Source organism: Callithrix jacchus, chromosome X (assembly GCF_049354715.1).
Source record: "Callithrix jacchus isolate 240 chromosome X, calJac240_pri, whole genome shotgun sequence".
Taxonomy (NCBI): domain Eukaryota; kingdom Metazoa; phylum Chordata; class Mammalia; order Primates; family Cebidae; genus Callithrix; species Callithrix jacchus.
In genome coordinates this window covers 67,303,921-67,319,509 of record NC_133524.1, presented here as the reverse complement: position 1 = coordinate 67,319,509, position 15,589 = coordinate 67,303,921, and the positions used below count along the sequence as shown (strand labels likewise).

General features: G+C 42.9%; 1 protein-coding gene across 6 annotated transcripts in view; it reads right to left on the bottom strand.

Annotated features, from left to right (window-relative positions):
• The window catches only part of EDA (ectodysplasin A), a 440,412-nt gene that overhangs the window by 4,938 nt on the left and 419,885 nt on the right, over positions 1-15,589 (bottom strand). The window contains exons 3-7 of one of the 6 annotated variants that reach the window (XM_008989432.4): positions 11,204-11,227; positions 6,438-6,617; positions 4,940-4,974; positions 3,958-4,009; positions 966-1,096 (exon numbers count right to left, since the gene is read on the bottom strand). In XM_008989432.4, the coding sequence (XP_008987680.1) occupies positions 966-1,096; positions 3,958-4,009; positions 4,940-4,974; positions 6,438-6,617; positions 11,204-11,227 (422 nt within the window). The remainder of the gene's footprint in view (positions 1-965; positions 1,097-3,957; positions 4,010-4,939; positions 4,975-6,437; positions 6,618-11,203; positions 11,228-15,589) is intronic. The other 5 variants (XM_008989433.4, XM_078363537.1, XM_035289441.3 and 2 more) reach the window with 5 other exon arrangements.

The window sequence follows — 15,589 nt, the reverse complement described above, 5'->3', positions numbered from 1 at the left end:
GGGTGTTGGGACCCTCAGATATCACCATAAATCATTTTATGAAAGGTCACTCCCTCCATTGGCTCTTTGGGTAGGAACAGCATATTTGGGTGCCATATATGGGTCAGGACCCAAGCTACACTGGGGTGCTCAGTGTGCCTAGCAAATGCTTGTTAGCCCACCTTCTCTGGCCGCTCTCATGTGACACCCATCTGTTGGCTCCATAGTCCTTCTGTCCACTTGTCTGCTTGCTGCCCACCCCACAAAAATCCCAACCTCATGGCTCATCTTCCTCTATCTCCAAGGAGCCACCCCCATGGAGGCAAACAATGGGGGAATGGAAGTAGATGGACACTGGGAGACTTGGGGAGAGGGCCAGGGCAGGAAGAGGACAAAAGCAGAGGGAGAAAGGGCTGGGAGAATGACAGCAAGAAGGAGGCAAGAATAGAGGAATAGAACGATAGGGAAATAAATGGGAGAAAGAGGAAGGAAAGACAGTCAGAAATCTTTTTGAGGTGGAAAGTCTGCAGGATTACTATTCATTATAATGCCCGTGCCAGCGGTGTTGAGGGGAGAGGTTCTCAGTAACCCTGAAACTGACTTTCAAAGAATATGTTGAGACCAAGTTCAAGTTTGGCAATGGAACCAAACAGCTCAGAGGGTAAACAGGGGCCTGAGGTCCTGCAGGAGGGAATCAGATGGTAGGGTGTGGCAAGGGCCTTTTTCACAGTTTTTCAGTAATATTTAGCTAGGGAAAAACAAAACAAAACAAAACAAAATGAAACGAAACGAAACGAAACAAAACAAGCAGGCCCCCTCTCTCTTTCCTCCTTTCAACTCTCTCCCAGTGCGGTCCCCCCACACCCTTGTCCAAAGCCGGAAGCTAGCCATTGGATGGTCTTGTCTGGCTCCACAGTGCCCCTATGTGGCCTGCACCGGATCTGCATTCTGGATATAAGAAGAGTTAGGCCTAAGACCGTACTCACTTCTACCTGACTATAGATGAAGTAGGTGCCGTCCACCAGTACCTCCAGCTCCCCGCTGCGGGGATGTAGCTTAAACACCTTCGGGTTCATAGTGATGCGAGACCAGTCATTAAGCACTCCACCTGAAAGATCTCAGTATGAGAGAAGTGCAGTCACTCAGTACATGTCAGAATAATCGAGGCAAAAGAAAATAAATACCAAGGAGTTCACAAACCCCGCCCCTATCCCAATGCAACCAGGGTAGCTTAGAAGGCCACGCTTTAAGAAGAGTATTTGAAAGCAGAGAAGCTGTTCTGTTTGTAAAGCAGCTGCGAGGCCTGCCTCAGGGCTCCTGGGCTCTGCCTGTCTGTCTTTATCCTTCCTTTCCTGACCTTTGCATCTGGAGGTGTCTTTAACTAATACCTTCTAGGTGGAATTTGCTGGAGGAGGAGAAGGATGAGAGTGGGCATGTTGCCCTATTTTCTTTGTTGTTATGGGGCCTGCACAGGCAAAATTCAGACACTGAGTGGCAGGCTAGGTCTTATTATTCAATTTTACTTTCCCAGCCTGAGCTTCCAAATTCTTCTCCTGTCTCATAGGTTGATGGGTTTTCTCTTTCTCCTTAAGAAATTCTTTTTTATGGTTCTTCCACACCCGCAGCTTTCTGGAAAGCCTCCCTGGGTCCCTAGGAAACCACTCAGCCCACTGTCTACCTGGAGAACCTTAGGGATTAGGGATGATTGAGACTCCATGGCAACTGGGGCTACTGACCACCAGTACCAGGGCCCCATAGGTGAGAGCGATCCTTGTGGGAGTGAAGGATAGACTGGCAGGCTGCAATGGAGCCAGCCAGGAGGATAGGAGCTGAGGCACACTTGGCAAAGGATCTGTCTCAGCCCCACCTCAGTCATGGGGCAGTCACACTTCTTTGGACAGCAGAAGCCAGCACGTGAGGGTGGAGGAAAAGCTTCTCTTTCCATCCTGCAGAAAGAGGAATGTTCCTTCCCACCATGAGGGGGGGGGGACATCAAAGCCCAGAGAGCCGTTTTCCCTCTAAGCCATCCATCCTACACCAAGAAATTATATTTTATAAGGCCAGTTTCAGTGGGCCTGCCTCTCTGAGGGGTGAGGAAACAGGCTTTCTAGAAAAGGTGTCCATCTTTCCTTGAGGTGGTAAGTAGATGGGCTAGGAGTTAGGAAGAGCTGCCCTGGCTCTGTCCTATCAGTGGAGCACTCTGCATGATATCCTCCAACCCCTGATCACATCACTTCTTTTTTTTTTTTTTGAGATGGGAGTCTCGCTTGCTCTGTTGCCCAGGCTGGAGTGTAATGGCGTGAACTCTGCTTACTGCAACCTCCACCTACTGGGTTCAAGTGATTCTCCTGCCTCAGCTTCCCGAGCAGCTGGGATTACAGGTGTGTGCCACTATGCCCAGCTAAATTTCATATTTTTTGTGGAGATAGGGTTTCACCATGTTGGCCAGGCTGGTGTCAAACTCTTGGCCTCAAGTGATACACCTGCCTTGGCCTCCCAAAGTGCTGGGATTACAGGCATAAGCCACCACATCCCACCCCCATCACTTCTTCTGGTAGGACTAAAGGTCAGCACAGACTACTTCTGGGGATTGACCCAGAGGGGCTGAAAACAATCTTCTTATGTGGCAGTGGGAGCAAAATCAGTGGCTGCTGGTACAGAATAAGCACTATCCACTCAGATACCTAAACAAGTCTATTTTGTCCTGTCTCTGGCCTCCCTGGACAGGTGGGGATCATGGCCCACTCAGGGCTTTGGGGTCTCCAGAAGGACCAATTGGGTTTTGATGCCGTTCTGTTCCTATTTACACTTCTGAGGCTATTACAGTCAGGCATCCAAGTGGCAGTCAGGGAAGTAGCTAAATATAGCCATTAAGGAAACTCAGCACAGCCAGTTCAGGACTGACTGAGTTCTTAGAAACTGTCCTCATGTAGCTGGTTTTTTAACCTTCCTTTACTGTTTCTGTACTCACAACCTCTCCCTTCCACTCCAAGCTCTGTAAGCATCTGGCATCTTGGCTAGCTTGCTGCTTCCCAAGGCTCCCGGGGGTTCACGCAATTTAGGCTTTGTGCACTCTGGGGACTGGACATTATTCGGCTGTTATTTCATGAATGTTCATGTCTCTTTGGGGGAAGAAAGATGAACTTAATCATTCAGTGGAGTGTACATACACATCACTGAAGTAGCATAGGGGAAAGGAAAGAGAAAGATGTGGTTTTGAATCCTGGCTCCTAAACTAACTTGACTATGGAATATTGGGACAGTTAATAACCTCTATGACTTTATAAAAAGAAGCTAATACCTACACCTCATAGGGTGGTTGTAAGGACTGAATGAAATTAAAGATAAAGAAACCATGTTGAATACTCTATCATACAAATATGAGGCAGCATGATTTATTATGGTATTATTCAGTCTCTCTGGGACTCTGTTTCCCCATCTTTTAAATGCAGGGATTACAATAAATCAGTGTTTCTGAACCCCATTAAACACATCATCCGTTTTGATAGACACTAGTGTCTTATACTCCCTGGAGATTCTAACATGCCCCACTTTCCCTCAGAGAAGCAGCCTGTCTGTCCATCTGTGTAGATCCATCAGGAAAGAACTTAATTTTATATAGTTTTACTTTCTATAATTTGTATTGTGAAAATATTAATCAAACTACACATATCTCCATGGTGGCTCTTATATAACCTCCATACCCTGAGAATGCCTGGGCTAGGTGATGTCTCAAGTCCCATTCAGCTCCATAATCAGTGATTCTAAATGCAATTTGGGTGTAGGAACTGGTCTTGATGCCGCAATTGCTCAGGACAGCCAGTAGAGGGAATGGTGGAGCAAAGAATGCCTTCCTATGCCAAGGGTACTTCAGGGGCCTGTGAGGAACTAGGCTGGGTGATTATTTGGAGGCTGGGTATGAGGGAGGGGAGAAGCTCCTCTTTGGGAGAGAGAGAGAGAGCCTATTTTGATTCTTACCATTCTTGACTTGAATTGCTGACCCCTGGCCCTGTAGATGCACCACAGCTGGCTGACGGGATGAGAAGGATAGAGAGTAGTCACTATGAATAATGGCTGCTTGCTCAGCCACCAGTCCCATGTTTCCATCCTGGTTTCTAGTCTTCTGCTGTAATCCAATTCTGATCCCTCTCCCCTGTCTTGGGATGTTAGTGACTACATTTCTACTAGAGGGTAATGTGATTTTGTAGCTCTACCGCTTCCTAGTTATGTGACCACAACCAAATGTAATGCCTCTGAGCCTCATTTCCCTAACTGTAAAATGGGGATCATAAGAATGTCTGGCCTCTCTCACAGGGATATCTGAAGATCAAATGAGGTGATGGATATAAAATTGCCCTGCAAGCCATCAACACTGTGCAGCTGTGTAGATTTAGCATAGTAACCACACAGCTGTAGTGAGGGAGGCTGAGATGAGACAAGGCAAGGCAGCAGAACCTGCCAATAGAGACACATTAGGAAGCTCAAAGACTGGGAGGAGCTCTTCAGGCCATTAAGGCAGAAGCCCAGGCTAGGCTGGGCCTGGAGCTGGTTGGCTGTTTTTCAAGGACGCACTCTTCAACTCTTCAGCTCCAGATCCCAGGTGGTCTGAGAGCCGACAAGGTGTCTGGGGTGGTTGGGGAGTTGGAGGCCCAGGTAAATAGGTCTGACTGACAGCTTATTTCAGCCGACTACTAGGCCTGGCTATGGTGACCCTGGGGTCTCCTGTGGAATGAGGAAAAATGGTCCTGGCAAGACACCCCTTTCCTTAGCTAAAAACATGCCCTGAGGCAAAGCTTTTCTATTCATAGAGGTGGGAGGGGGCTGTGAGTGAAAACCCTCAGAATCTCCAGGGCGTCCTCATGAAATAAAGCCTCAGGAAATCTAATCAGAAGCTAATTTAAAGGTAGCTCTAGCCTGCGGCTTTCTGTCCTACCCAAGAAGAGAGCAATCCCCAGCCAACCTGGTTTTCTCGAGTTCCAGCTTTATCAGCAGTACCTGCAAAATAGGACAGGCCAATCAGAGGGCATGATCCTTTGACTTCCTTTTCCCCTCACCTGAGCAGCTAGTGGCGGTGAGCCCTGCTCCCTGCAGCCACTCCTGTCTGAACATTATTCTCCAGGGCTTAGAGCTGAAGGAAGAGTCAGAGTGCAATGCAGAGCCCTTGTTTGGGACAGGACACCCCTTCTTTTCCTGTCCCTGATCTTCATCTTCAGTGGGTTTAGTACCCAGCAGGGAAACTTCTGGGTAGTGTCTGTGGCCAATATTAGCCCAAGGCAAGCCCCACTGGGCACCCATGGAGAACAATGAGAGGGTATTCCTGGCACTGTGTGACCCTGACCTTTGCTTCCTATTAATTTTCGTATAGAGCCCACTGCTATTTGCAAGTATCTTGTTTCTTGTTGTCTTCATCCTCTAGGAGATAAACTCTATGAGAACAGGGACCATGTGTCAATATATCTCTTTGTATACAGAAAGTGCTCAATATTTATGGAATGATTGGATGAAAAAAAATCTCTAACTCCATCTCTTGTGGCCATGGTAACACTGCTTAGCCCTATGTGAGGTACAAGTTAAAGAATCTGAGCCCTGCTGCAGTATTCTTGCCTCTGGAGAAATCAGCTGTAAGGGTCCATTTCTTTAAAGCCCCAAGATATGGGGGAAGGGGGTGGAGAGGAGAGAAAAATAACAACTGACATAAGCCCAGGCAGTCTGACTCTTGTCAACTCCAATTAGGCAGGTTTGGATCTGCATTCATACCTTTTTGATGCTCTTCAGCGCTCAAGGAGAAAGATGCAAAGGGATGAAATGGCATTTGAATGGGAAGTATGGTAGGGTAAGGATCTAGTGCAAGAAGCACTTGGTTCCTGGACAGGACAGCCTTGGTGCCTGGGTTTGCTTCATCCACAGCTTGAGTGACTCTTAAGTTTCCAACTTCTTGACCATTAGTGACTACTTGCTATGGGGAAAACACTTCAGACTTAATATGATGAAACTATCCTATGGCTTGTCATTTTGTTCGGTCCCCAAGTTTCCACTCCATAGCCTATTTCTATGCAAACATCAGCATGCGGAGCTACATGCTGGAAATCAGGAAAGATTAAATCCATTCCCCACCAGAACACCAGTGAACCACCAGGGCCTCTGTCTCTGGCTCATATGAGTTTTACTGGTCCACTACAGGGAAGCCAAGAGTCAGGGAGGGCTTGTGACAGACGGGTTGAGATGGGTCAAGAACAGGTGGCCTGGCCTTGGCAGGTTGGTAGATACAAGAAGCTAGAGCAAGCCAGTCCCTACTGGCTTGTCCAATTCTTAGTTTTACACTGAGCTAGGAGACCTGCATCCCTTATTGCACACCAGCCCCATCTCCACCTTTTGAAACTGCTTTCAGGATCACCCACTCCTGTTCTCTTAAAGTACTTGTAAAGTACCTAGTGGGGTGGAGAGACAGGGGAACTCACCAGAAGGTCCCTGGAGGCCAGGGGGTCCTTGAGGACCAGGAGGACCTGGAGGACCAGGTGGTCCCATAACAGTTGTTCCTGGAATTCCAGGAATCCCTGGAATTCCTGGGGGTCCCTGGGGTCCTGGAGGTCCTGGGGGTCCTGGAGGGCCATTGGGTCCAGGAGGCCCTGCCTTCTTTCCTGAAAAATAGGATTCAGTGTTACATTTGTAGTTATTTCCTGTCATGAATGTACTGTCAGGAGTTCTACAGACTTCTGAGGACACAGTCTGCTCTCTGGGAGTCCCTGCTAAAGAGTTGGATACTTTTATCACACATCTCTGTCTCTCTCTCTCTGCCCATCTTGTGTTTTCTCTCCCCTCCCCTCACCCCCTTTTGTGAATATGCATTTACAAAGCTAGGTTTGAGCATATAGAAATAAGCGGCCCTCCAGGAGATCAGTCTGTATCTGTGGGGAAACAGACACAGTCATGGGATAGTAGAAGTGCTGCCTTAGTGGTAGGGACCAAATGCTGAAGAGGTCAGGAAAGGTTTCAAAAAGGAGGTTACATTTCAGCTGAGTCCAAAGGATGAGAAGTACCAAGTGATCAGACCTATGGGTCACTTTGTGGTTCTTTTTAGAATTGGGCTATTATTGAAGAATGTGGAGCTTTTATGTTTACTGCCCAGTTTGGTGGACTTGATGTCGATAACAAGAGGAAGCTGCACAGCCTGGCCTTAGGAACAGTGTCACCTCCAGGAAGGTTCCTCTAGGAGTCAGGATGTACAGGAAATGGGAGTTAGGAGAGGGGCAGTGCTAGTTGGGAATGAGGAATGGGAAGGAGTTCTGGGGATAGGGGAATGGAGAAGGAGGAAGAGAAGCACAGAAAGAGACGGGGTGGGGGAAGAGAGAGATACTGAGAAACAGGAAAGAAGGGGAGGCAGAGAGTAGAGAGAGCTGAGGAGGTAGCAGGTTGCACTTTCTCAGCTGACCTCTGTAAACTATTTTCAAAGATCTCTGGGAAAGGAAATTCTGCAAACTCCATAGTAACATGTTCCAATGTTTATCACCCCCTCACTGCTCACTGTTAAGAAGTTCTTTAGTATATTTAACTGACGTCCCTCTTGTGGCAGTTTAAGCTCTAATTCTATTCTTTGTGTATACAGAGAAGAATATACATATACATAACAATCCTCATATATGCAAAGAAATTAAGTTACCCATCAACCCCGATTTCTATAGGCTAAATAATCCAGCTTCCCACAGTCTTTCCTCAGAAGTCCTATTTTCAAATGTATTATTAATCATGCCCACCAACTCCTCCCTCTTTCCTCCTTGCTATCCTTCTAGAACAATCTCAACCCTCTTATTTCATATTCCAGTCCTTTCAACATTCCCGCCAGGATGTAGTTATGTTAAATGAGTCGCAACTGTGGTCTTGAACCAAAACTTCCAGCTCCTCCTGTTGATTTCCTCTGCTCTGTGCAGTCCCACTCAAAGACTGCAGGTGAGCACAGGTAGGTGTCTTTTTCTTTCCTTCACCACCTTCTCACAATTTTATGGAAAGTTTCAGGAATGGAAGCCTGTTTCCAGACTTCATCACGATGTCTTCACCTGAGGTAGTTTCTTAGTTTGAAATACAACCTTCTCTAGTTTCACTTAAAAATCTTCTTACTGACTCTGACTTCCTGCTCCCTGGACCCTTAGGCAGGAGGATCCTGTCCTGGTTTATCATGCCCTCTTTTAAGAAGAATGCCTCATGGCCAAGAAACCAAATCCTCATGGCAGTGCTACTCAAGAGGCCAGTTGTCCATGTCAAACCACATCTGCATTTGGAAAGAAACAATGGGGTCATCGTGGAGCCTCTTCCTCAGAGAGGAAAGAAAGGAAGGCCCAGAGAACATCTCTCTCAGAAGAGTTCCTGTAGCATTAAAGACCTAGAGGCATGAACTTTAGAGGTTTCTCTGCACTTAGCAGTGAAAGATTGGATCTGCCTCATTTCTAGATCTAGCCAATTTCAAGATGCTGAACAGGAAAACCATCTCCCTTCAGATTTGGGCAGCTTCCAAATCAGGCTTATTCAGAGCCCAAGTTTCAATTCCAGCTAGTGTAGTGGAAAGAACACAGAATCTGTACTCAGGAGATAAGGATGAAAGCCCTAGCTCTGCCATAGACACACTTTGGGCAAATCCCTTCCTCTCCTTGAGCCTTAGTTTCTACATCTGTGAAACAAAGAGCTTGGCCTCAGTGATTTCTCTTTCTCATGAGACTGAGTTTCCATAAAAAGGACTGATTTACTCCTTGCAGTCAGGAAGCTTCCTTACCCTGGTTGTAAGGTTTCTTTCTCCCTCCTTATTTCCTAGGTGGCATAGACAGAGGTTGGTGCATATTAGGCTGTCGTGTGTCCCAGTATTTCCAAGCCTAACAGTGATTTTCAAGCTAGAGGGTGTTCCGTGGTAGCACAAACTTCAGCTTCAAGAATGTGAGTCTCCTGTAATTGCTAACGTAATTTTGGAAGAATTACAGCCAGAAACTCCTGCAGTCCAAGAGCCTAATGGTTGCAGTGAAAACAGAGAATGTTCACTTAAGAAAATGTTAGGAGGCATTTGAGAAAAAAATTCCTGCTTTATTTAGTTTTGCAGCTGGTCCTCTGCTTCTCTGCAACAAGGTTTAGGCAAGTGTGCTTCTCATGCTTGCATACTTATATGAAGTTGGGCCCAGAGAAGGGAATGCACAAAATGATCCCTGGACCAAGAGGATAACTTCAGAGGATTGACTCCCTTCTCTGGATTTCCTTACTTTAACAGAGCACCTCATGATACAAAAGTGCAGAGACATTTGTACTTAGAAACTTACCCTATGTAGTGTTAGATGAAAGAATATACACATTCCTTTCAAAGCTAAACTTCATCAAAGGAGTATTTCCTTAACCTTTTAGCTAAGTCCAAAATGAAAGAACAACCAAAAGTGAGTGAATGAGAGAGAGAGAGAGAGAGAGAGAGACAGAGAGAGAGAGAGTGAGTTGTGGAAGGAAGAATTCCATTAAAGGGTAAAAATTAAGTGAACAATTCAATTTACCTCTTCAGGCATGTGCCTATTCACTGTGTCTAAGGAAATCCATATTAAATGGCTTCCAAATAACTTTAGCCAAAGTAAATGTTTAAGGCCTATGTGTACTCTCTTCTCAATAATGTCCTGTACACAAGGTAGCAGTGCCAGGCAATGATCTGAGTTATAATATCTGTTTTAAAGGGATGTGACAAGACTTAAGAACTATATGCTTGACACTTTGGGAGGCTGAGGCAGGTGGATCACGAGGTCAAGAGATCGAGACCATCCTGGTCAACATGATGAAACCCCGTCTCTACTAAAAAATACAAAAAATTAGCTGGGCACGGTGGTGCGTGCCTGTAATCCCAGCTACTCAGGAGGCTGAGGCAGGAGAATTGCCTGAACCCAGGAGGCGGAGTGAGCTGAGATCGCGCCATTGCACTCCAGCCTGGGTAACAAGAGGGAAACTCCATCTCAAAAATAAAAAAAAGGACTATATGCTTGAAAATCAAATCTACTTTCTTAAGAGACAGAATATCTTGGTGGTAAGTGCCCAGAGAGAAAGGTTTCCGCAATGACTCCAGCTCCCTGGCTGTTTTTCAACCTTGCTCAATTCAGGCCCTCAGGAGGCCAGGCCATTCCTCAGCTTCTTTACAAAGGGCACGCAAGTTTTCCATGTGGACTATGATACCTCAAGGCACCAGAGTACCCTAGTGTTCAAACAAGTGGCAGACTGGAGCTGAAGCCAGTCTTTTTGACCTAGTGTGAGGTTGACAATCCATTCTATAAAGCTCCATAAATCTTATCACACAGAATAATTTCACTTAAAGCATTGTAATGAAAAATCATTAGTTTTACTCTGTCTTCCTCCCAGGTCAGAAACAAATAGGTACTTTAGCTAACTTCATAATTGGTTCTTTAAGTCCTAAGGAGTAGACCATATTGCCTGGCCCTGTCTTTGGAGGCTGTTCTGTCTTTGGATTTACTCTCCTCCTTTAGTAAGTGAGCACTTTCACAAGCCTTAGAGCTGGTTTCGTTGCAAGTACACTAGGGACTTAATGACTCAACAATGGTACAATGGAAGCTGCTTTGAAAAGACTAAATAGTAATACTCCAAAATAGTTTTTTCATTACAGAGAAAATGATATAGAATCCTCAAAGCAAGAAATACCTTCCCTTACTCTTTGGGAAATCAACAGGAAAGCTTTAAGTCCAAGAAATAGGGTGCTGACATCTTTTGATAGGTAGCATATCTAGTTCCTACATGGTGACTCAGGATTTCATTCATACCTGATCAATGATTTGATAAAGGAGGGAAAAAAAGGATAAAAGCGGGTGCCCATAATCCCAGCTACTTGGGAGCCTGAGGCAAGAGAATTGCTTGAACCCTGGAGGCGGAGGTATCAGTGAGCCAAGATTGCATCATTGCAGTCCAGTCTGGGCAACAAGAGCAAAACTCCATCTCAAAGAAAAAAAAAAAAGGAAAAAAAGAAAAAAAAGATAAAAGAAGGACAGGGAGAAGAGTAAGGAAGAATGAAAAAAGAGATGAATCATCACTGAAGAATGATTTCTTGTTCTTCAGAGAATACAATACTCAAGAAGATCACTTATGATTGAATAAAATAATAGATGATGCTGAAAGAATGTAATACAAAAATCGTATTCTTAATTTTTTTTCTTATAATAGAAAAGACATGACAAGACACCAATTTTATTAAGTCAGGAACTTAACTTACCTTTTTTCTTGTTTTTAACTGGACCTATAAGAAAAAGAAAATAGATAATTAAGTTGTTGGAAATTAACAGAAAATGTTTATTTTCTAAGACAATCACTAGGAGGGATCCCCAAGACACTGCAAATTTGAGGGATTCTCACAGCCAAGGGTCAGGCTTTTGGCAACAATCCAACTATCAAACCTCCTCAGTCTGTCTTCTGACTCTTGAGGCCACAAAAGTTTCAAGGAAGATTCTTCCCTAGGGAGAAAAATCTTTCTACCTCAGTCTTTGGGGTGAGGGAATGGGTACTTCTCCATAGAGATGAAATGCCCACAAATGCACAACTCAACAACCTTAGGACGGCATTCCACTAATTCTGCAAGTCCTGAGGTTGAAGAGTCATGCATTCAGGTGAGGATCTGATATGAAGTCTCATGTGTTGAACCTGGAAGGAACAAAGGGTCATTTTCATGGAAAGAGCAGAGCAGCAGTTTGATTAACTTTTAAGTCACTTCCTTATTATGATTTAATTTGTTACTTATTAAAAGTTTGACCATAAGATACTTGTGAGGGCCACATGCATTCCCATTGTAATTTACCATAAGTTAATGGACACTTTAAAAGACATCTCAACCATTTCATTGACAGTGGAATCACAAGCACTTCCTTGAGAATTACTTCTAAGGAAATTAATTCTAATCAATTGTGAGCACTCAGAAAACCCAACGTGTTTCTAATATAGTTAGGTGACCACAACTCTCCAGATATACACAGTTTAGGTCTCTCCCAGACCATCATTTTTTCCCCCTTCTATTCTCTTCATTCTGTATACAGATTTGACTTTAATTTTTAGATACAGGTATTTACAATCTGTTCCAAACTGCCACGAAGACACAGTTATACATTAAACCACTGTCAGTGCCCTCAAGAGCTTACAAATCAACACCAAGCATTTCAGTATTATTTTATAGTTTATAAAACATATTTCCATCTATCATCTCATTTGATACTTGCAACAAACCTGGAATGATCTCTAACTATAAGAGCAGGCCCTATTAGAGATCAGTAAGTCTCTAACCTGGAGGGCTGCCAGAGTGGCCATCAGAGCTTTCACAGGTTGTTTGAAAAACCAGCGTCTGTGTAGACTTTTCTGGTAAAGTAATTTCATGTGCAATGGTAGATATTGTAATGTCCAGCAGATGTTTTAGATTGGAGCAACATGCCGTGCTTAAGGTCATGAGTCTCTGTTCTCTTTTCCTTCTCTCTTCCCCCTTCCTCTCCTCCCAGTTCTTTGTCTTCTTTCTTTGTTATCCATCCTTTATGCATTTTTTAAAAAAAGCATTGTGAGTTCTTGAGAATGTGTTTGGAAGTTCTGGGAAGAGAGCACAACTGCACAGACACTAATGATAAGAGGCAGCAACTCAACCTGAGAAACACTTTTTGTTTTTTAAAACACCAAAGCTGTTTGGGGAAAGATTTATACAGAAAGGGCTCAGCCCCATCAGCCAGCCAGCCACCATAGCCTAGGAGAATAGTAGGAAGACAGCCATTATAGCCACTCTACCCTCTTTGTAAAGGTTTGCTAGCCCAGACCAAGTTTTTGACCATTTCAGCTGGTTAAGGGTAAGCACTGTTATATCAGACTTCAAAGCAGGCTTTGACGAAATCAGACCATCACCAGCCGACCAGTCCTTACTAAGCATGTGTATGGAAGGCAGTAAATAATGAAACACAACTCACAACTCTATCTTCAAGAACTGACAGTTGAATAAGGAAATACAAAAGATGAGAAGGTGGCTTCAGAATTATACTGGCCACTTAACGGGAACAAAAAGCTTCCTGGAGAAGGTCTGACCTAAATCCACATGTGAAAAGAGAGAAAGGGAAATTTTTGAACCTTTTTAAGCTTCTATTATTTTTATACAAGACATACTTATTCCTTACACATACACAAATGCATGCATACATACATATATACATAAAAAAGAGGAGCAAAAGGAAAAAGAACTTATTAAAGTGCCCAAATAACCACTACTAACATTTTATGCACATCTAGAAATCTTCTATGTGTATAAATATGTATTTTTACAAAATGGGATGGGATTAAAAATGTCATTTTATAACCTTTTTATGTCAATAACTACATTTTTTACATTGCAATTTTTAATATGGATGCAACACTGTTTAATCATCTTTGATACATATTTATATTTGGTCTAGTTTTTCACTATTATAAACAGTGCTGTAGTTAATGTTTTTACATATACACATTTTTATACACTTGTACAAAGGTTTTTAAAGGATGTGTCATTAGAAGTGACACTGTTGGGTCAAAGGGTGTGAAAAGCTTTCCTTACATGTAGTTAAACCTAACAATCTTTTCGTTTATGGTTACTGCCATCAGTGTCATGCTTACTGAGGCCTTCCCTAATGTGATATTATAGGTAACTCTTTACATTTTTCTAGTTCTTTTAAGGTTTCGTTTTTATTTTTAAATCTACAATTAATCTGGTATAGATTTTGGCATATAGTTTAAGATAAAGAGTTAACTAAAATTTTTATATTTTTTCCTAAAATGGCCATGACATGAAGAGTACTGAGAGAAACAGGGCTCAAAGTCTTTTTTTAAACTTTTAGTTTCAGGGGTACACGTGCAGGTTGGTCCTATAGATAAATTGTGTGTCACAGGGGTTTGGTGTATATATTATTTCATCACCCAGGTAATAAACATAGTACCCAATAAGTAGTTTTTTGATCTTCACCCTCCTCCCACCCTCCACTTACAAGTAGGCCCTGGTGTCTGTTGTTCCTCTCTTTGTGTTCATATGTATTCAATGTGTATTTACCACTTATAAGTGAGAAGATACAGCATTTGGTTTTCTATTCCTGGATTAGTTTGCTTGTGATTACAGCCTCCAGCTCCATCCATGTTGCTGCAAAGGACATAATCTCATTCTTTTTATGGCTGCATAGTATTCCATGACATGTATGTACATTTTCTTTATCCAGTCTACTGCTGATGGTCATTCAGGTTGATTCCACATCTTTGCTATTGTGAAGAGTGCTGCCATGAACATACATGTGCATGTGTCTTTATGGTAGAACAATTTATATTCCTTTGTGTATATACCCAATAATGAGATTGCTGAGTTGCATGGCAATTCTGCTTTTCTTTCTTTGAGAAATCACCATACTGCTTTCCACAATGGCTGGACACTTCCATCAGAAGTTTGTAAGTGTTCCCTTTTCTCCACAACCTCGCCAGCATCTCTTATTTTTTGATTTTTTAATAATAGCCATTCTGACTGGTGTGAGATGGTATCTCATTTAGTTTTGATTCATATTTCCCTAATGATAAGTGATGCTGAGCATTTTTTCATATGCTTACTGCTCATGTATATGTCTTCTTTTGAAAAGTGTCTGTTCACGTCCTTTGCCCACTCTTTAGTGGGGTTGCTTGTTTTTTGCTTGTACATTTAAGTTTCTTATAGATACTGGATATTATACCTTTGTCAGATACATTGTTTGCAAATATTTTCTCCATTCTTTGGGTTGTCTATTCACTTTGTTGATAGTTTCTTTTGCTGTTTTTCTGTGCAGGAGCTCTTTAGTTTAATTAGGTCCCATTTGTCAATTTTTGTTTTTGTTGCAGTTGCTTTTTGTGTCTCTGTCATAAAATCTTTGCCAGGACCTATGTCTAGAATTGTAGTTCCTAGATTTTCTTCAAGGGTTTTTATAGTTTTGGGTTTTAAATTTAAGTCTTTAATCCATTTGGAGTTAATTTTTGTATATGGTGCAAAGAAGGGGCCCAGTTTCAATTATCTGCATATGGCTAGCCAGCTATCCCAGCACCAATTATTGAATAGGAAATCCTTTCCAGATTGCTTGTTTCTGTTAATTTTGTCAAAGATCAGATGGTCATAGCTGCGTGAAATTCTTTCTGGGCTCCCTATTCTGTTCCATTGCTCTATCTGTTTTCATACCAGAAGCATGCTGTTTGGGCATTATAGCTTTATAGTATAGTTTCAAGTCAGGTAACATGATGCCTTCAGCTTTGTTCTACTTGCTTTGGATTGCCTTGGCTATTCAGGCTCTTTTTTGGTTCCATATGAATTTTAAAATATTTTTTTCTAGTTCTGTGAAGAACATCATTGGTAGTTTGATAAGAATAGCATTGAATCTGTAAATTGCTTTTGATATATATGGCCATTTTGACAATATTGATTCTTCTGATCCATAAACATAAAATAGTTTTCCATTTGTTTGTGTCATCTCTATATTTCTTTGAGCAGTGTTTTGTTATTCTCATTGTAGAGGTCTTTCATCCCTGGGTTAGCTGTATTCCTAGGTATTTTGTTCATTTTATGGCTATTGCGAATGGGACTGCATTCTTGCTTTGGTTCTCA